This window comes from Brachionichthys hirsutus, chromosome 4, assembly GCF_040956055.1.
Source record: "Brachionichthys hirsutus isolate HB-005 chromosome 4, CSIRO-AGI_Bhir_v1, whole genome shotgun sequence".
Taxonomy (NCBI): domain Eukaryota; kingdom Metazoa; phylum Chordata; class Actinopteri; order Lophiiformes; family Brachionichthyidae; genus Brachionichthys; species Brachionichthys hirsutus.
This window is the reverse complement of record NC_090900.1, coordinates 15884202-15903504: the sequence shown is the minus strand read 5'-3', so window position 1 is coordinate 15903504 and position 19303 is coordinate 15884202. Positions and strand designations below refer to the sequence as shown.

General features: G+C 55.6%; 3 protein-coding genes across 3 annotated transcripts; 2 read left to right on the top strand and 1 right to left on the bottom strand.

Moving 5' to 3' along the window:
* Positions 1–458: 458 nt before the first annotated feature.
* Positions 459–5131, top strand: anapc5 (anaphase promoting complex subunit 5). The gene is made up of 17 exons (XM_068738557.1): positions 459–723; positions 793–872; positions 1036–1145; positions 1349–1598; positions 1775–1823; positions 1990–2091; positions 2166–2356; positions 2459–2540; positions 2628–2720; positions 2808–2989; positions 3080–3215; positions 3299–3373; positions 3622–3743; positions 3812–3919; positions 3990–4137; positions 4216–4378; positions 4564–5131. Exons 1-17 carry the CDS (start codon positions 526–528, stop codon positions 4782–4784), a joined length of 2310 nt encoding a protein of 769 aa, XP_068594658.1. The 5' UTR covers positions 459–525; the 3' UTR covers positions 4785–5131.
* An 885-nt stretch (positions 5132–6016) lies between these two features.
* Positions 6017–9849, bottom strand: ggt1a (gamma-glutamyltransferase 1a). The gene is made up of 12 exons (XM_068761040.1): positions 9677–9849; positions 9477–9607; positions 9101–9190; positions 8830–9022; positions 8437–8597; positions 7788–7937; positions 7574–7710; positions 7171–7358; positions 6958–7085; positions 6765–6877; positions 6403–6516; positions 6017–6319 (listed from the first exon to the last, which is right to left on the bottom strand). Exons 1-12 carry the CDS (start codon positions 9847–9849, stop codon positions 6173–6175), a joined length of 1725 nt encoding a protein of 574 aa, XP_068617141.1. The 3' UTR covers positions 6017–6172.
* A 3461-nt stretch (positions 9850–13310) lies between these two features.
* Positions 13311–17897, top strand: lrrc75ba (leucine rich repeat containing 75Ba). The gene is made up of 4 exons (XM_068738465.1): positions 13311–13541; positions 13916–14044; positions 14280–14392; positions 17351–17897. Exons 1-4 carry the CDS (start codon positions 13311–13313, stop codon positions 17895–17897), a joined length of 1020 nt encoding a protein of 339 aa, XP_068594566.1.
* Positions 17898–19303: the final 1406 nt, after the last annotated feature.

Here is a 19303-nt window from a genome sequence, read left to right as displayed (position 1 = left end):
TTTTCACCTTCCGGTGAGCACTTTCAAAATAAAACGTTCTGCTGTGGAGGTCGAAGCGGCCACTTCCGGTACTGACCATCACAATAAAAGCGGCAACCAGAACCGTGTCGGTGACGTAACACTAATGACGTTTATTTAAAGGGACGGAGTTTTCTCTCTGGTTCTCGGTAGTGTACTTTAACTAGCTAGCTCTATTTAGCCTCGATGCTGTAGCTGAGAAGCTATTTTCTCACCGTGTCTCTGATATTATTCCGAACTAGTCCGCAACGTCTGAATAAAGTTTATTGAAAAAAGATTTGGTCTCTTGATGACGTATAATTCAGGGGACGAAGGAAGGAGGGCGATTTGAAAGGAGTCGACGGGACAGTCAATAACCCAGCAAAAAGTCGAGTGTTAGCAGAGACTGAACTTTAATGCGTCTTTCAGAGTGTTAAATATAAATATAACAATATGAAGTGTTAAATAAGCTAGCGGTTTGTTAGCTAGCTAGCAGGCTCGTTCTCCGTCGCGCTATAACCTGTAAACATGGCGAGTGTGCACGAGAGCCTGTATTTCAACCCCATGATGACGAACGGGGTGGTCCACGCGAACGTGTTCGGGATCAAAGACTGGGTCACTCCGTACAAGATCTCCGTCCTGGCGCTGCTGTACGAGATGACGGCGTCCAAGGTCGCCCTGCCGGAGAGGAGACTGCTCAACAAGCTCGTCCTGCCCCTCCAGCAGGTCGGTTCGATGCCCGAGCTAACGCTAGCATGGCGGCCGCCTCGTAACTGTCTGCTCTGTTGGGTCCAGGGTCCGGATCTGAGCCTGGGCCAGTTCCTGAAGACTGTGGAGGGGTGCTGTCCTCGGACTGCCGATGCTGTCAAGCTCAGGTGTGATGATCCATAAACACGCACGCACACACACGCACGCGCACACACGCGCTGTAGATTAGCCTGACGTAAACAACACCGACATGCATGGAACACTCGGGATCCGATTTATCCGACCAGCTTTGACATAAATGTTTTTATTTGAAGCTCTTTGTTCTTCTAGGCTGCAGGAAATGGCCGCCGGCGAGCTGAAGGACATGGAGCACTTCTTCTCCACCCTCCCGACTCCCTTCACCGCTTTCGACTCTGAGGCGTATAAGACGAGTGTCGTCGGTGAGTCGGTTGCGTTCCGACTCCTCGCCTTCCTCCTGGCTGAAAGCCCGGTGGAATCCGCTCTGGGTCCCGGCGTTTCATTAACGTCGTTTTAAATGGATTTGGATTGGTGGGGCGGGGCTTCTGGAGCGCCGGGTGATGTCGTACGGGGTTGTTTTCTGATTTGAAGCTCGTCGCCGTGACGACCGCTCCCTTGTCTTCAGGTCTGTTCATGCGCCACATGCTGCTGGCCTACAACAAGCTGTCGTTCAGTCAGGTCTACAAGCTGTACAAGTCGCTGCAGCTCTACTGCCGCCGCCGCCACCGCGGGCCGGAGGAGGCGGAGCCGGCGCCGGCCGCCGACGACTCCGACATGGACCTCACCGGCGCCGAGGATCTCGTCGGGGACGGAATGGACAAAGAGGAGTCGGACCCCGCCCTGCACGAGTCGGAGCTTCGGTTAGTGACGCTGCCGTTTACACCTGTTCCAGTAAAAGGGGAGGAGCTTATTCTGTTCCATAAAGCGGGTTCAAGCCCCGCCTCTGATCCAGCGGCTCCTGCTTTTCTCACCGGCCTTTATTGTGATGTCGCCGTTGCCACGGTGACGTCTGACTGTCGTGTTCCTGTCCTAGGGGCGACGTCACGCCCAGCAGGGGGCCGCTGTCCCAGAAACAAGCCGAGTACTTCCTGGCCCGACAGGTGAGTGTTAAAATGGCGGACGGCTTCAGGGCTAACTTCCTTCAGCGGCTTGAAGCCGCTCAGATTCCCTTTTGGATGATAGACGGGCCGTCAGTTTTTTCTTCATCTTTCTGAAGTCGGATGAGTCGGATGAGTCGGATCCTGTTTTCGACCTCTTCCTCCTCAGGCCTACCTCCTGAAGAACGACGAGAACAAAGCTCTGAAACCCGCCGCGCTGCAGGAGGAGCTCAACAACATGCTGAAGTTTAACCCCGACTTCGCCGAGGCGGTGAGGCCCCCCCCCCCCCCCCCAGCATCCCGAGCCGTGCCGCTCCTCTTCATCACCTCCTCCTGTCTCCTCAGCATTGCCTGAACTACCTGAACAGCATGAGGGTCCAGGACATCTTCCTCTCCGCCCACAGTCTCCTTCACTTCTTCGACCGCCTCATCCTGTCCGGAAACGAAGGGAAGAGCAACGGCGACGAGGGCTATGGGCGGAGCCTCCGCTACGCCGCGCTCAACCTGGCCAGCCTGCACTGTCGCTTCGGACACTAGTGAGTAGCGCGGCCGGGGGGAGGAGCCGGGGGAGGGGCCGGGGGAGGAGCCGGGGGAGGGACGGTGAGTGATTGGAGCTCTGCTCTTGCCCCCCCCCCCAGCCAGCAGGCTGACCTGGCGCTGCAGGAAGCCATCCGCATCGCCCAGGAGTCCAACGATCACGTCTGCCTGCAGCACTGTCTGGTAAATCAGGCGCCGCCGGCTCGCCGCATCCCAATCACCCGAAAGCGCCGCGGCTCATTTCCCCCGTCTCTCTGTGTCCCGCCGCAGAGCTGGCTCGACGTCCTGGAGCAGACGAGAGGATCCGACGGCTCCGTGCTCACCGAGGATTCCGTCAAGATGGCCGCCCACTTCTGCCTGCCGGTGGGGGCTGGCGTTCGGCGCGGCGACCGTTTTGCGCCGCGTGAACTTTGTGCCCAGTCTGATCGCCGGTCTTCCTCCCTGCCGCAGTATCTGGCGTCGCTGGGCATCCAGTCTCTGGTCCAGCAGGGGGCGGCGCAGGGCACGACGGCCCACAGGCTGATGGACGCGCTGAAGGACACGGACGTCCTGCACTGGAAGCACAGCCTGTCGGAGCTGATCGAGATCAGCCTGGCCCAGACCACCTCCATCTGGAGGATGTACGGCAAGAGGTCCGGCCCCGCCCCCCGGCCCGCCCCGCCCCGCCCCCCGCCTGCAGCGTGAGACCCGCTAAACCCGCCTTCCTCCCGTGTGTCGAGCAGCACCATGGCTCTGCAGCAGGCCCAGCTGCTCCTCAACATGAGCAGCCTGGAGCCGGTCAACTTCGGCGTCCAGCAGAACAACACGGAGGCGTTCGCCGTGGTTCTCTGCCACCTGGCCGAGCTGCACGCCGAGCAGGTACGGGACGCCGGGTCCGCCGGACCGGCCGGAGTCCGCCGAACACCGACCCGACGCTCGGTGCCGTCTGCGTTCTGTTTCAGGGCCTCTACGGTTCGGTTTCAGAGATTCTGCAGCACCTGAAGGACCAGTTCCCTCCTCACTCGCAGCACGCCAAGGTGCGTTCCCCCGACGCGCCTGCGTTAGCTAGCGCCGTCCTCCGAGTTTAAAGGAGCAGTTCGTCATTTCCTCCTCATCCTCACGCCCGTGGAAAAGATCCCAGATTAGCGTCTAAGCTAAAACCGCTAGCATTTACCTGTGTGAGGAAGGCAAGCTTGATGTGAGGATGAGGAGGTAACCGGTCTGGGGGGGGGGGGGGGGGGTAGAACGCCTTCTGTAGAGCCCGACGGAATGTCCCGTGTTCCAGCTCTGGATGTTGTGTGACCTGAAGATCCAGTTTGAGCGACACATGAACGAAGGGAAGTACCGTCTAGCGGAGCCGCTGGTGACGGCCATCGCTGCCCTGAACCGCACCGAAGGCCTCTACAGGTAAACGCCCCCCCCCCCCGGGTCCCGCCCCCTGTGGCGCAGGTGTGTAACGGCGTCTTCGCCAACAGGAAGGCCCGGGTCCTGAAGGCCCTGAACCGGAGCTCGGAGGCGTACGCCGTCTCACAGCGGCTGCAGGCGCACTGCGAGAAGAGCAGGTGCACCGAGGTGGTTGTCAGGTAGAGGCGCCGTCATTGGCTGATGGCATGAAGCCACGGCAACCGGTTTGACCGGTGCGTTTCCCGTCAGGGTTCTGCTCGCCACCGCCGAGCTCCACTGGGAGTCCGCCGGCTTCTCCACGGCGCTGCCCCTCCTCCTGCAGGCCTTGGCTCTGGCTCGGCAGCACTTCCTGCAGTCGCTGTCCTCGGAGGCCGTCCTTCACCTGGCCTTCACGCAGGTCGCCCTCGCCACGTTGCACACCGAGCCTCCGTTTAGGGGCGGAGCTTTATTTACTCTTCCTCCTCCTCCTCTGCAGCTGATGCTGGGCGTCCCGGAACAGGCTCTGAGCGTCCTGCATGAGGCCATCGAGCCGGTTCTGGCCCACGGAGCCGTCGTAGACAAAGGCCGGGCCCTGCTGCTGATGGCCCGCTGCCAGATGGCGGTGGCCGGCTTCAAGCCGAGCGGACGAGGACCAGCAGGTGAGAGCCCCGCCCCCCACAGGACACTGATCACTACGCCTGCCCAGCCCTGGTGTTAGCATCCACCCCGGGTCCCGATGCTGGGCCCATCTGTTTGATCTGGAGGACTCAGAACCGGTCCTGCCTCCCGGGGCGGATGCTAACGCTAGCTTGGGTTCACGCCGCTCCTCGTCGCCTCCCTGCAGATCCACGTCTGGCGCTCCTGGCGGTCGACTCCCTGACGGAGGCGGCGGTCTACTTCTCCAGGCTGAACTGTGAGGAGCGTCTGCGGGAGGTCCACTTCCTGCTGGCTCGGCTCCACCACGCTCTGGGACAGACGGCGCTCCGAAACAGAAGCGCCGCGCTCTTCCGGCTGCTGGACCAGGAGCTGCAGTCTCCGGCTCCTCCCGCCTCCATGCGAGTCTGACTTCAGACTCGACGCCTCACCGCTGGGACGATGACGAGACAAATAAAGGTTTACAGCAGAAGAAGAACGGCGTCTCGTCCTGTGGCCGCCGATCTGAGCGCCGGCCGGCGCTGCGGTTCCGTCCGGCGTCCGTCCGGTGGTGATCCAACGTTCCCTTCGCTGTCACGGAAGGAAAGGTCTGAATGTTATCAGGAGCCGCCGCCGCCGCCGGCGCTCCGTGATGAATGAGTCGCTCCGGCCCGGCCCATTTCATGTTCCGCCAAACCAATCCCGATGAGGCGCCGCAGAGAAAGCCGGATTCCGTTTGTAGCAGCGGGTCGTGTTTCTGAGCGGCTAACCGGATACTAACCTGAAATAAAAGGAGACGGTTCTGGGATCGGTCCGTGTTTATCTGCCCGTTTCTAGAGCAGAAAGATTCATTAGCAGATATTATTACATCATCGGTTCAGCCTCCCTGGTTACCACGGTAACGTGCAGCTGTTTGAGACAACAGAGGGACGCTGTCCTGGACAGAAACTAAATCTTCACCGACGTTCAGGTTGAGAAATTTAGACGGCGCTGATTTGTTCAGAAGGTTTAATAGCAAACATGGCAACGAATAAGAACAAAGCATGATTAGAAAAATAGATCTGCAAATGGATTTTTCAGAAAACGCTCACATTGACTGAAACGCGACACCTGAGGAGTCTCCGGCTGAGGAGACGGGAGCGTTTAGGCGGGACAGGGAGACAACCTGAGACGTCCTTGATTTAATGAGTGCACCTGCTCACACCGATTTTCATTGATTCCACGTGACACGCCCATTTCCAGACAAATCGTCCAATCATCCACGATATTTTCATCCTTAGACAATTAAAGAAATTTAAAAACCAAACAGACAACCTACAAGTTTTCAGATTCCAAAACTTGGTGATAAAAACTTTTGAATGACGTCATTGTTTATTAGAGGCTCTCCTCCATGCTGAGGGGCGGGGCTGGGCGGGGTTGGGCGGGGTTGGATCCTCCACCCAAACACCTGGAGCAGAGTCCAGAACCCTTCATTACAACCTCTGAGGTAAAGGTGTTGGTCTGAACCTCACCTGGGGAAGGTGTGGATCGACTCGTGACGTATGGAGTAGATGGCGTTTGTGCGCCCCCCCCCCCCCCCCCCCAGGTAACTCGGGGACTTCCTGCGGACTTGGATTACGGGTCGGAGTCATTTAACGATTGTCAGTTAGGAGGATGGTGAAACGGCTGAATCTTCATCTGTGGATGAACTCGTCTTCGTTTCTAGTCTGTTTGGGCTTCCCCGGATCCTCCTCGACCTGATGGAGGTGAGAGACGATGTCCGGTCTTCAGCGCAGACACCTCCGAGCGAAGAGACGTCCGTCCGGCCCGGGCGTCCCGTCTCAGTATCCGGCCGGATAGCCTCCTTTCCTGGGGTCGGACTCGGCGTGGAAACGCTCTCCCTGCCGCACCACGGCTTGGACCACGGAGTCGTGGATGGACAGCAGCTGTGTGACGTGGTTCTTCTGGATCAAGCCGTCCAGGACGCTCTGCCAAGGTATCATCATCATCATCATCACACAGACACAGACGTTCTTATTCTCATTGGCGTGTGGGAGATCAAACAACTGACCTTTTCAAAGCCCCGCTCCACGACCGTCACGTTTGGGTGGAGCTGATTGTGGAACCGCGGTTCCATCACGGCTTTCTTCAGGTCGTAGTTGAAGAACAAAGCGTTCAGGATGACCTGGAAGAAGGTACGACATGAGGTCGAACGGCTGGCGCCAAATCAGTCCTCGAACCAGTGATTGTCTCTAATTTAGAGGCTCCGCCCACAGCGCTAAGTATCTCACACTATGAACCCGGAGCGTTTCCCCGCGTGACCCCGGAGCGTTTCCCCGCGTGACCCCGGACCGTTTCCCCGCGTGACCCCGGATCGTTTCCCCGCGTGACCCCGGACCGTTTCCCCGCGTGAACCCGGACTGTTTCACTTACTAAGGCCGTGGCTGTGGTGATTTTTGTGCCCCCCGATGCTCCGACAACCATTTTCACTTTGTTGTCTTTGTCGAAGATGATGGTCGGACACATGGAAGACAGCGGCCTCTTGCCTGCCACACATTCATCGCAGGTATCTTTATTTACGTTTTATTTAAATGACAGCAGTGAGGTTAGGACTAAGCTCTCACACCTGGTTGGATGAAATTATTTGGGGAAGGAGGGACTCCAAAGCCGTTGATGATGTGTGGAGAGCTGAAGTCGTCCATTTCATCGTTGAAAAGGATTCCGGTCGATGGAGACATGACTTTAGAACCGAAGCTGGGGAAATAAAGCAGATTAAGATCATCGGCGGGTTGAGGGGACATTTTATTCTGAAGGTCGTCCCTTTGTCTCGTTGGCGTACTACATATTGATGGTGCTGGTCGCCGCCACTGCACTCCCGTCCTCTGCTATGACGGACAGGTGAGCCGTCCCGTGGTTGTCCGGGACAAAGTACTCGGGCTCGTAGTAACTGTCTGGATGGGTGGTGTCGTCGGTGATCTTTCTCCTGATGACATCAGCAAAGTAGTCCGAGGTCATGTTTTTGATGAGCTGAGGAGACAACAGGTGTGACCGGGTCACCGTGGTGACACAAAAACGACGACGCCCAACTGGAACCAGGAAACGAGGCTTGGTGACGGGACAGACCTCAACTGATTGATAAACCCGATTGGAAAGAGTAATCTCAGCATCCGACTTTCGACAGCGCCTGCATCCGAGGCGACGGACGGTGTAAATGTTTCAAAATAAAGGTCTGAAGGAGTTACGTCGGTGATATTGAGGTATCGAGGGTCCCCCAGGCTGCTCCTTTTGGCGTAGGCGAAGCGGAATGCCTCCACGATGCGATGGTACGTCAGAGTCTTCTCCGCTGCGGTAGAAACGCTTCCGTCGGTGAAGTTGAAGCCTGCAAAAATACAAAATAAAACCAGCTGGGGGGGGGTCGACGCAACCAGGCGTCCTTTCTGCTGCACGCCTGCTCACCGTCCACGATGTTGAGGATGAGCGCCAGGACGGGGCCGCCGGAGGGGGCGTCCGGGACGTACATGGTGTAGTCCCTGATGTTCGTCCTCAGAGGGTTCTCGTTCAGCACAGGCTGGTACTCGGACAAATCACCCAGGGTGACGATGCCGCCTGGAGCGAGCGCAGCGTCAGAGTCACTATAAATGGGATTCGACCTGAAACAGCTGATCACGTGGACTCTGATCCACGCCGGGTCTCTCGTATCCTGACTTTATTTATCACCCCGTTTATCAGCCCTGCAAACTACAACGGGCTCAGATCTGATCCCTGGTGTACGCCTTCCTTCATACATGTCCTGTACCACGCTGACATACCGAGTGGTACACAGATTCTACTGCATTTGAGTGTGGGATTGCACCAGGAGTACTTCCTGGTGCAAATCCCACACTTCCTCTCTTGGCAGCCTATCACACGCTTCCTCCAAATACTTCCTGTCCACCAGCGATCTCAAAGCAGAGACCTGCTGCTCCTCACTCACCTCCACTTTCCTGAACCTAGCCTCAATTACAGCACCCACTCGACTAGTACTCTTACTACAACCAGATTATTACTACTGCTAAATATTCATTAATAAATAACCACATTTAGATTGGGATTGAGGAAGTGTGACCTGCCGCCTGGACGTCCTCCACGATGCTCCGGGCCAACGACCCCTCGTAGAAGACGCCGGGCCCTTCCTCTGCTATTCGCTGATACGTGTCGGCCATCTTGGGAAACGTGATGATGTCGTTCTCCTTCAGGATGTTTCTTTGTGAATCACAGAACACGTCACTGGAGGAGGAGGGGAAGACGTAAAGGATTCGTTCTACAACCGGAGGAGCGTTGGATGATTCACCCGTCTTTGAGTCCAGCATCAAGATGTTGGAACGCAACCATGGAGACTCTAGAGGCTTAGCTTAGCTTAGCTTAGCTAAAGCGTGGGAGCACGGGGGAACTGCTAGCGTCTCCCTTTTGGAGGTAAAATGAGCGAGGCCTTTATTTCCTGGCCGGACCGCTTCCCTACCACATGTTGGCGTCTCTCTGAATGTAATCCTTGTTCTTGAAAATGGCGGAAGCCAAAGCTCTTCCCACAGGAAACCCCCGACGAGCCAAAGCGATGCTGGGCTGGAACAGGTCCCTCCACGGCAGCCGGCCGTGCCTCTTGTGGGCCATCTCGTAACCTCGGATCTCCCCGGGAACGGCTATCGACAAACCGCCTGTCGTGTAGAAACACGAAGCTTCCCTGAGACCTGGTTACCAGCGGCAGGTAAAGAACGCGAACCTTCAGCTCGTACCTGTGCGAGAAAGCTTGGTGTTGTTCCCAAACATGTCCTTGGTGGCGTTCATGGGCGCCGTTTCCCTCGCGTCAATGGTTTCCACCTTCCCTGTTAGGGCAAGCCGTCTTTAAAGTCCTCCACATTTATAGACTTAGGGTATTTGGGGTATTTTTAGATTTCATAATGGGGGGGGGGGGGGGGGGTGTTCCAAGAAAATAGTACACAATCCATCCTTTTACAAGCCTCAGCTGGTTCTGGTCGTGCTTCTTTGAAGTTTTGACTTCAAAAGGCTTCAGAACCGGGCCTGAGTTTGAGACTGAACTCAAAAACCTTCCACCATGTCCTAATACAAGGCGTGTAGCGTCTCCACTAGCGTCGCCGCGGCTACACTCACCTGTGGAAGCGTTATAGATGACGAGGAAGAGCCCGCCCCCGATGCCCATGCTGTGGGCGTTAAAAAGGCCGACGCACAGCAGGGCGGCGATGGAGGCGTCGACGGCTGAACCGCTTCTCATCAGGATGTCTCTGAAACAGAAGCAGAAGCAGCTCAGAACGGGACGATCCGACAGGTGGGAAGCAAAAGCTGCGTCTCACCTGCCCACTTCAGAGCACCGCCCAGCATCGGCCGCCACCGCAGCCCGGGAGTAGGAGCTGTCGGAGGAGGGAGGCGCGCGTTGCCTCCCCAGGCCCAGGAACAGCCCCAGGAACAGCCCCAGACCCGCCACCAGAAGGACCACCAGACCAGCAATGTAGGACTTCCCAACCATTTTCCTGGAACGGCAGGACAGGACGACGGGACAAATGAAAGTCGACTAAGGACCGGAACCACTCGGGTGGTGCAGATCCAGAACCCGAACAGGATATTGAGTTCTGGAAGAAGCCAGCGCTCCGGTGGGATCATCTTCCTCTTCCCTGATCGGATCCCGGACGCAGCAGAATAATAATCAGACACTCTCCTCTCCTCCCGGAGGGTTTTCAGGCGTCCCCTGGTTTCGATTACATTTTTCATAAATTGTATTTGTTTTATTCTTCATGAAATGAAATGAAATGCTTTTTATTAATCATCATCTGCTGACACACACAATGAAATTGAATTTTCACCCTAGAACAACGGGCCCCTTGAAACGACCACACACTAACGCGTGCATCAAGGGGCCCTAGCACACGGAGAGGGAGTAGGGCGAAGGCGCCGCCATGGTCGGCGCACCTGGAGCCGTTTGCGGGGACGGTACCTTGCTCAAGGGCACCTCGGCAGTGCTCCGGAGGCAGACTGGCCCCTCTCCAGTCACCAGCCCACACTCCATATTTCACCAGAGCTGGGACTCGAACCAGGGAAGCAGCGGACCTCTCCGCTTCCCAGCCCAGGGCCCAACCCACTGAGTGGGCGGCAGGTAAACAGGTTTTAAGTCAATAAAAAGGGGGGGGGGGGTCGAGTACGCCGTCAAGATTTCATGTTAGAGTTCATTTTGAAATGGTTTTTATCATATTTAACCTGAACGTTTTGTTCCGTCAGTATTTTAGTCCAGTTTTATTAGAATTCCTGACATTTGACTCTCTTCTATAAATCTACATCGGCTCCATTACGAGGGAACCGGTTACTGGATGGTCGCAGACCTCCCCCAAGCAGCTCGTTCCGCCTCCTAACTGGATCTACACCGTCCACACGGTGGTCCGGATCAGCACCGAAAGCTTCTAGATGGTTCTTGGTGTCTTTATACACCAACCATGAAAATGTCGAAGTGATCCAGAATCCAGGATCTCTTCTGGATCATTGCCAAAATGTAATCTTCTGTCCCGACAACATTCCAAACAGTCCCTGAGAATGTCATCACGTTCCGTGCAGAACGTTTCGTAACGTTCATGTCGCTAACAGGCAGATAAATGCTGGCAGCAGCCCGTCAGACAGACGGTGATAAAACAGCCGGATCAACAGCCGGATCAACAGCCGGATCAACAGCCTGATCAACAGTCACACTACGAGATGAACCTGAACCTGAACCTGAACCTGTAGCCTCAACACTCACCGTCCCTTCACAGACAGACAGAGGACGTCAGGACCTTCAGCCAGAAGATCCAACCTGAGGTGAGGAACAGTTACCTGATAGAACCTGAGGTGAGGAACAGTTACCCGATAGAACCTGAGGTGAGGAACAGTTACCTGATAGAACCTGAGGTGAGGAACAGTTACCTGATAGAACCTGAGGTGAGGAACAGTTACCTGATCCAACCTGAGGTGAGGAACAGTTACCCGATAGAACCTGAGGTGAGGAACAGTTACCCGATAGAACCTGAGGTGAGGAACAGTTACCTGATAGAACCTGAGGTGAGGAACAGTTACCCGATAGAACCTGAGGTGAGGAACAGTTACCCGATAGAACCTGAGGTGAGGAACAGTTACCCGATAGAACCTGAGGTGAGGAACAGTTACCCGATAGAACCTGAGGTGAGGAACAGTTACCCGATAGAACCTGAGGTGAGGAACAGTTACCCGATAGAACCTGAGGTGAGGAACAGTTACCTGATCCAACCTGAGGTGAGGAACAGTTACCCGATAGAACCTGAGGTGAGGAACAGTTACCCGATAGAACCTGAGGTGAGGAACAGTTACCCGATAGAACCTGAGGTGAGGAACAGTTACCCGATAGAACCTGAGGTGAGGAACAGTTACCCGATAGAACCTGAGGTGAGGAACAGTTACCCGATAGAACCTGAGGTGAGGAACAGTTACCCGATAGAACCTGAGGTGAGGAACAGTTACCTGATAGTTACCTGTCGTCGGTGGGATCCAGGTGTGACGCTAACGAGCGCTAACGGGCGCTAACGAGGAGAAGGCAGCCTCGGTTTGCTGCTCGGAAGGGTGACGCAAAAAATGACACAACAGATGTCTGGGAAAGAGGATGAGACGCGTCCAGAGGAAATCTTTTGTGCTGGATGAGGGGGCGGGGCTTGAGGTTTGATGACCTCAGATGACGGTGACCTTGGGCCGGTCTGACCGGTTTGTGGTTCAGCAGGATCACTTAAACATTTATGAAACAAATGAAACCTGTTTAGCCGGGGCTCCGTTTATCTAAACGTAGGCTCCTCCCCTTCCATGACTCTGTGTGTTCGCTCCTCCCCTTTCAATCTCTCGCTCGCCGCCGGGAAGGCGAGATTGATGCGTGCAGGAGGCAGCTCTGACTCCGCCTCCGTGTCTGATAAGGCTACATCCAATCAGCTCTATCCTGTTCTGGATCTCCAGGTTCAGAACCGCCCCCGAGGAGGCGGGGCTTGTCTAATGAACAGAGCTGAAGGATTACACAGCAGCTTGTTGCACATCTCAGAAGCCTGCTTTCATCTTTTTGTGAACCTATCACAGGACGGGGGCTGTTTTACTAACTACAGCCTGTTGCTATGGTTTCCAGACGGGATCAATGATCCATCCATCCATCCATCAATCATCCCTCCGTATCTAGCTACCACTTCTGCTCAGGTAAACCGCTGTCGGCGCTTCCCCAGAGGCGTGGCCAACATTTGTCCGTCGACCTCGTCTGTGATTGGCTGTCTGCCCGATAAAGGGCGGCTAAATGTTTTGTAGCGGCCGTCGTTTCCTGTTGTTTGTGAAGGATCAGAAGTTCCGTCAAAGGAAAGACTCGATGGCACGTTTATGAAAAGACAAACACACTGATCACGTTTGTGTTAAAGTTTCACAATGCGAGGCCGGGTCACAGAGGGGCGGGGCCGGGTCACAGAGGGGCGGGGCTGAGCTCTTCTTGGGGAACTATTATTAAAATAATTATTGAATCCAGATCAAAAACCAGTGAATTCTTTTTGCATCTGCAGAAATGTAGCATCACCCGGGGGCCCCCAGTGAAACGGGTCTGGGTCCGCCCCTGTAAGGGAACCAAAACAAACGGGACTCAGCGGGACACGTGATCCGGTAAACGGAGCGGGACTTCTCCGTTATTTGGCGCATTGATACTTAAATGTCTCCCTCGGAAGAAAGTAAATCCTGCGCGAGGGGCGCGCGGCGGCCACCGGCTGCTCTGATTGGTCGGACGCTCCACGACGCACGAACCCAAACAGCAGCCGCCGGTCCGTCCGAACCATCCGAACCAACCGCATCACGACCGGAGCCGTGCGCGGCGGGATCCTGATGAACTAGACCGCGGTGCGATTCCTCATCGACGCAGACAGCCTGGGTCTGCTCATGGGCTGCTGCCGCGGGTGACGCAGCCGGACGGACGGAACCATGGGCTCCAGGCTCAGCAGGCAGCGCAGCCTGGACGACGCGGCGCGGGGGGGCCACCGGGGGGGCTCTCTGTTCGCGCTGATGCTGAAGCAGGACGGCCTGCCCGGGATGCTGCGCAGGACCAATCACAGCCCGTACACGCGGCGCGTGGCGTGGATCAAAGAGATCCGGAAGCTGCTGCGGGACCGCAGGACGGAGCAGGCGGGGGAGGTGCTCAAATTACTGAGGAGGGTAAGGAGCAACAGGGGGGGGGCCTGAACGCAACACGGCCGGCCTGAAGCCGCAGGTGCGTTCAGGGACGCGTCCTTCAGGGATCCTTGAGTGTCCGCGAGCAGCATGGGAGGGGGGGAGGGGTCACCAACAATCACCTGCTGCAGGTAGACCCAGATCTAGATCTAGAACAGGAATGCAGGGATCTGAGATCTGGATCTGAGGCTTGAGTAAACCGGGTCGTTCACTTTATTCAAGTCCAGAGAAGATCAAGTGTTTTTATTTCCGTTGAATATTTGACCCCCCCCCCCCAGGGACTGAAGTAACGGTTTCAGGTTCCGTCCTCCGTGGTTTCCTCATTCTGCTGTCATGGTGACGCCTCTCTCCTCGTTCAGGATCTCGGTCTGGAGGGAACCTCCCTCAATGACATCTTGTACAAAAACGCCGCCTTCCTCAACCTGGTGGACCCGATCTCCCACGAGCTGCTGCTCGGTCTGGCCCGAGAGATGCAGTGTCCCAAGAAGGTGAGCCCCCCCCCCCCCCCCCCCCCCCGATTCTAACTGTTCAGGCCGTTGCCACGGTGACCGGCAGGGTTCATGTGAATGACCTGTTTACCAGCCCGCCGCGTGTAATCGGGTTTTCTTCTGCTTTCAGCTGAATTGTGTTTGTTCACGTCTCGAATCGCAGCAAAGTGCTTCCGTCCTGGGGGGGTCGCGACCTAAAGGGGGCGCGCCCTCCGCTCTCCGCTCTCTCTTGCAGGACGCCGACACCGTGAAGTCGTCGGATAAGATCTGCAGGCAGCTGATCTACCACCTGACGCCGCACTCCAAGTGGCTGAGGCAGAGCATGACCCGGCAGAAGTCCCAGGCCTGGTAAGCCCTCAAGTCCGATCTGGATCTGCTCGGTACCGGGCTCGGCTCCGGGGGTCCCACCGGAAGCGGGGCTCGGCTTTCCAGCACGCCGCCCATCGAGCGTTTGCTGACGAGGGTGGGGGGGGTGATTAGACGGGATGCTGCGTCCATCGTCTGCAGCTCGAGACGGGGACGGGGACGGAGACGGGGACGGGAGGCTCGTTGGGAGCCGGGCTGAGGCCTGGATGTTGACGCCGTCGGGGGTTGAACCGACACCGACGCACACATTTCTGCTAAAGGGGGGGTTTATTTATTTTTAACTCGGTGACGTCGTCGTCTTCTAACCCGCTCAGAGACAATCTGAGACAGCCGGAGCAGCGAGAACCGAACTGAACGCTAATGGCGTCGACGCCGCCGCCGCAGATCAGAGGCAGGCGGCGCCTCGTTTGTCCCGTTAAACTCATTCGTAGCTAAATGACGACTAAATGAGTGGTTCTGACCCAGACCGGACCTGTCTGACCCAGATAGCTGCCGTGGTTCTGACCCAGATGGCTGGCGTGGTTCTGACCCAGACCGGACCTGTCTGACCCAGATGGCTGCCATGGTTCTGACCCAGATGGCTGCCGTGGTTCTGACCCAGACTGGACCTGTCTGACCCAGATGGCTGCCGTGGTTCTGACCCAGATGGCTGCCGTGGTTCTGACCCAGATAGCTGCCGTGGTTTTGACCCAGATGGCTGCCGTGGTTCTGACCCAGATGGCTGCCGTGGTTCTGACCCAGATGGCTGGCGTGGTTCTGACCCCGTCAGCCTCATTGCTTTGTGTCTGGATGCTACTTTTAGCCTCATCGGGCCCGAGCGTTTCTGTTTTCCCGTTTCATGCTGTGCACCTGAACGCATCCTCAGAGGCCTGTTTGTCTTTCATCTTCGGTTTTAGTCTGATATTTGTGTCCTCACATCGAGATTGAAACGGGATTATCATCGACCGTCAGGATGTTCCCACTGAGGCTCGGTGGATTCGATCGATCGATTGATCCGGAATATTCCCGCAGACGGAAACGCTCCAGAGGGATTTCACCCGGCGGAGCGTGACTCTGCAAAAACCTGACCCGGAAAAGCAAAACATTTGGTTCCGATTGACTGATGAAAGAGGAAAGCATCCGTTCCTCCGTCGCCTCCTCTCGACGAGACTTCCCAGTTTTCCCGGGATTCCGTCGATTCTTTCTTTCCATCCATTTTTTTCTCCCGGCTGGAGACGAAAGGGAATCTGCTGCAAGTCGTCGACTCGTTTCCTGTTATCAGCCTCATCCGGAGGACGGAGGATAGGACGGAGGACGGAGGATAGGACGGAGGACGGATGATAGGACGGAGGACGGAGGATAGGATGGAGGACGGAGGATAGGACGGAGGACGGATGATAGGACGGAGGATAGGACAGACTCCGGCTCCGTCTCTCATGCGTGAAAGGGAAGAAATGGAGACGGAGACGTCTTCACGCCGGCAGCGGAACCAACGGATCTGGGAAGGATATTCTCTAAAGGGCTTTCAGGAGAGGACGCTGATAAATGTCTCTGTCCCGTAGCAGCTGATTACATTCCCGTCCTGGCTACGACCTTGTGTGACCTCTGCTCGTCGGAGCGTCACCTGAAGCAGCCGTTTCCACCGCCACCAGGAACGCGTTCCAGACGGGAGCCGCCGAGGATGTGACAGGAAGTCGACAGGCGCCGCCGGACGCTGTGATTCGCTCGCCGTTGGAGGCTGCTTCGGTTAGCGCCCGGCTTAAACACGCCCCCTGGAGGAGGCCATGAAACCAGCCCGTCGCTGTTTTGCCTCCGTTTGCTGGATTTATTTATAATTAGAGGTGTTTCTGTTGTTTTGTTCAGTTTTGCAAAAAAATATTTTGGGGGTCTTTTTTGATATTTGGCGGCGTAGTGGTTAGCGCTGTTGCTTCACAGTAAGAAGGTCATGGGTTCAAATCTCCGCATGACCAACATGACCTTTCTGCGTAGAGGTCGCATGTTCTCTGTGTTTCTGCGTGTCAATACAAAAGTATCCTGCTCTGAAAACGGGTTGGCGTCATCGTTTGACCTTTAACAGTGATAATTATTAACTATTATGAACATTACAGAATGCCGTGGGGGCAGCGCTCTGCTGTTGCGATGCCATTTTGCTTTGCTTATGGCTCATAATCACTCACAGTGAACTCAGGTAACCTGCCCCCCCCCCCATGTGCAGCTCCCACGCACCTCAGCTAACCTGCATTTAGTGTGGAGATATTTTCCTCGCGTCGATAGACTGTTAGAGTTTCTCATTTCAGCTTCTCTAGTACAGAAATGTGGACCAAAAAGCGTCGATCAGAACATCATGCTGGTTTGTAAATTATTACCTAAATAAAGGCACATAAAACTAGCAGAGGCTTACATTACAGAATATAGCCTGATGACGAGGAGTCCTCGGGTACGCCTCATACCTTGAAAATTAACCGATGGGATGTCAGCAAGTGTCGAATTCGATGTTTCCAATCGGCTTTTTTTGCTAGGGGGCTTCTCTAAAATGATTCCTGGATCACTCAGAGCTAATTGAAGCTTCTTCCAAACACCACGAGAACCTGCTCCTCCGTCAGAGTCTTCCTCACCGAGGCTCTGAGACGAGGCTAAAGGCTAAAGGCTAAAGCGTCCGTAACCGTCATTTTCTTTCTACTTGTCATTTTCGTCTCTTTCGGGGTTAGAGTGAAGTTTTAGCTTCACAGAGCCGAAAGAACAAACAGACAATAGACACGCCCACATGCCACGCCCACATGCCACGCCCTGCAGAAAGCATGCAGTCAATCTGTGGTCATTCGAGGTAGTAATACTCGGATCTCTTTTGTCTTTTGAAATGTTAATGATGAAATCTCACGTTAAGGTTCTCTGTCTCGGCCTTCCGCTCCACGCCAGCGCTCCTTTATCCAACGCAGGATGTTCTCTTTGTTCCCGCCACAGTTTCAAGACGACCCTCCAGAAGAAGCTGTCCAGCGACTCGGTGGACCTGTCCGGCATCCCCCTGTCCTCCCGAGATGTCCGTCAGGTCGCCTTCTACCTCCAGAACAACAGAGACAGCGTTGTGGCCGTGGACGTCAGCTTCACCGAACTCCAGGACGACAACCTGAGGGCTCTCCTCCCTCTCCTCGCCTCGCTGCCCAAACTGGGCACCCTGGCTCTGAACGGGAACCGCCTCACCCTGGGTATCCTCAAAGACCTCACAGAGATGCTCAAGGACCCCAAGATGTTCTCCAGCCTGGCCTGGATTGACCTGGGCAACAACGTGGACATCTTCACCATGCCTCAGCCGCTGCTGGTCGCCTTACGCCGGCGCTGCAGCCTGAAGAGCAGTTTGCCGACTATCTACGAGTACACGGAGGGCCAGCCCTGCTCCTACCACCTGGAGACGTCTATGGAGGAGCCCAGCCTCTGCGAGGAGGACGAGGAGGACGAGGTGGAGGTGGAGCAGCTCTCCAAAGACTTCACCCTTCACTACTGTGAGAGGTGATGGCCGTTAGCTCCAACTCCTCCTTCCTCCCTCACGCCCCCCCCCCATGAGAGGCGAGAGACCCGAACCATCACAATCAACCCACACGATGGCGGCGAAGAGACGGCGGACTTACTGTGTTGGTGGACGGTCCGAACAAGGTGCGGTTTCATTGGAGAGGGGCTAGGCGAGTTCACAAGGCGATTCTTTCTCCCTCTGTCTCCCCCTCTGTCTCTCCCTCTCAGATCAGCGGGTCGGATGGAGGAGCAGCATCCCGGCAGGTGGCTGGAAGGGTTTTGGAACCTGGCGGGGGGGAGGGGGGGGGGGTCTCTACCAGGACTCTCTGGCAGGCAGGGCTCAGCGCCACATTGTGTGTTCTCTGTTAATCTCTCAACAAAAGCTATGACACAAGTTCAACAGACTCTAAAGCCGACGACCTGTCACGTGACGCCGGGAAAACTGCTCGGTCAAGACTTTCTGCCCCCCCCCCACCTTTCCAAATGTCCACTTGTGAATACCCACGCTGTGTAGATACACAAAACACGTCCGTGTCGTTTCCACGAGCTACTTTTGTGTACAAAGCAATCTTAGAAGACAACGGGTAGGACGCAACGATGGCTAGCTGTCGCTAAATGCTCTTTGTAGTTATCGATCTGTCGTCAATGTTCCGGTGTATTTATGACACGATGGAGTTTGAGCAGCGTCCAAACCACGTCCTGTGTCCACTACGAGACCATGACTGTTATCTATTGGTTTCTATGGTAGCACGCAACAACTGACCGAAACACTGCAGCGCACTTTAAAGGGACCGTTTCTGTCATGTCGTCCGTTTCCTCGGCGTATTTCCTCAGCGTAGATAAATAGAGATATTTACTGGAACGTTAGCAGCGTCCGTCCTTGAAGGAACAGTTGACCCAAACATGAAGAATTAAGGACGGAGCGTTTATGAGAAACCGTTAGCAGAAAGCAACCGAGATACTAAATATCGTATACAAAGCTAAAGCGCTAGCATGCGCCCGGGAGAGTCTTTTTTGATGTTTCCTCCACTGGAGGTTCTGATGGTTACAGATGAAACACGCCGTCCTCAGCAGATGGAATGAATTCCGTTTGCTGAGGCCACCATCAGGGCCCCCTGGGGGGGGCCATGGACCCCATCTTGAAAGCCCATCCTTTTGGAGAATGATGCCATTCCCTCCAGCTTTCCGTCGGCGTGGCGGTGAGTAGAGCATTTCCATGTTTGAGCGAACTGCTCCTTTAGCGTGAAGCGAATAGCAGATGGCTCGCGGCGCCATCCCAGCAACACCTGATATACGATCAATGTTCAGTGTTACGTGTTTGTAACGGTCCGATTGGTGGCGTGATTATTTGTCCTTTGTCCGAATCCGAGTTTGTTAATGTTTTCTGATCACAGTGACTTCCGAAAAACC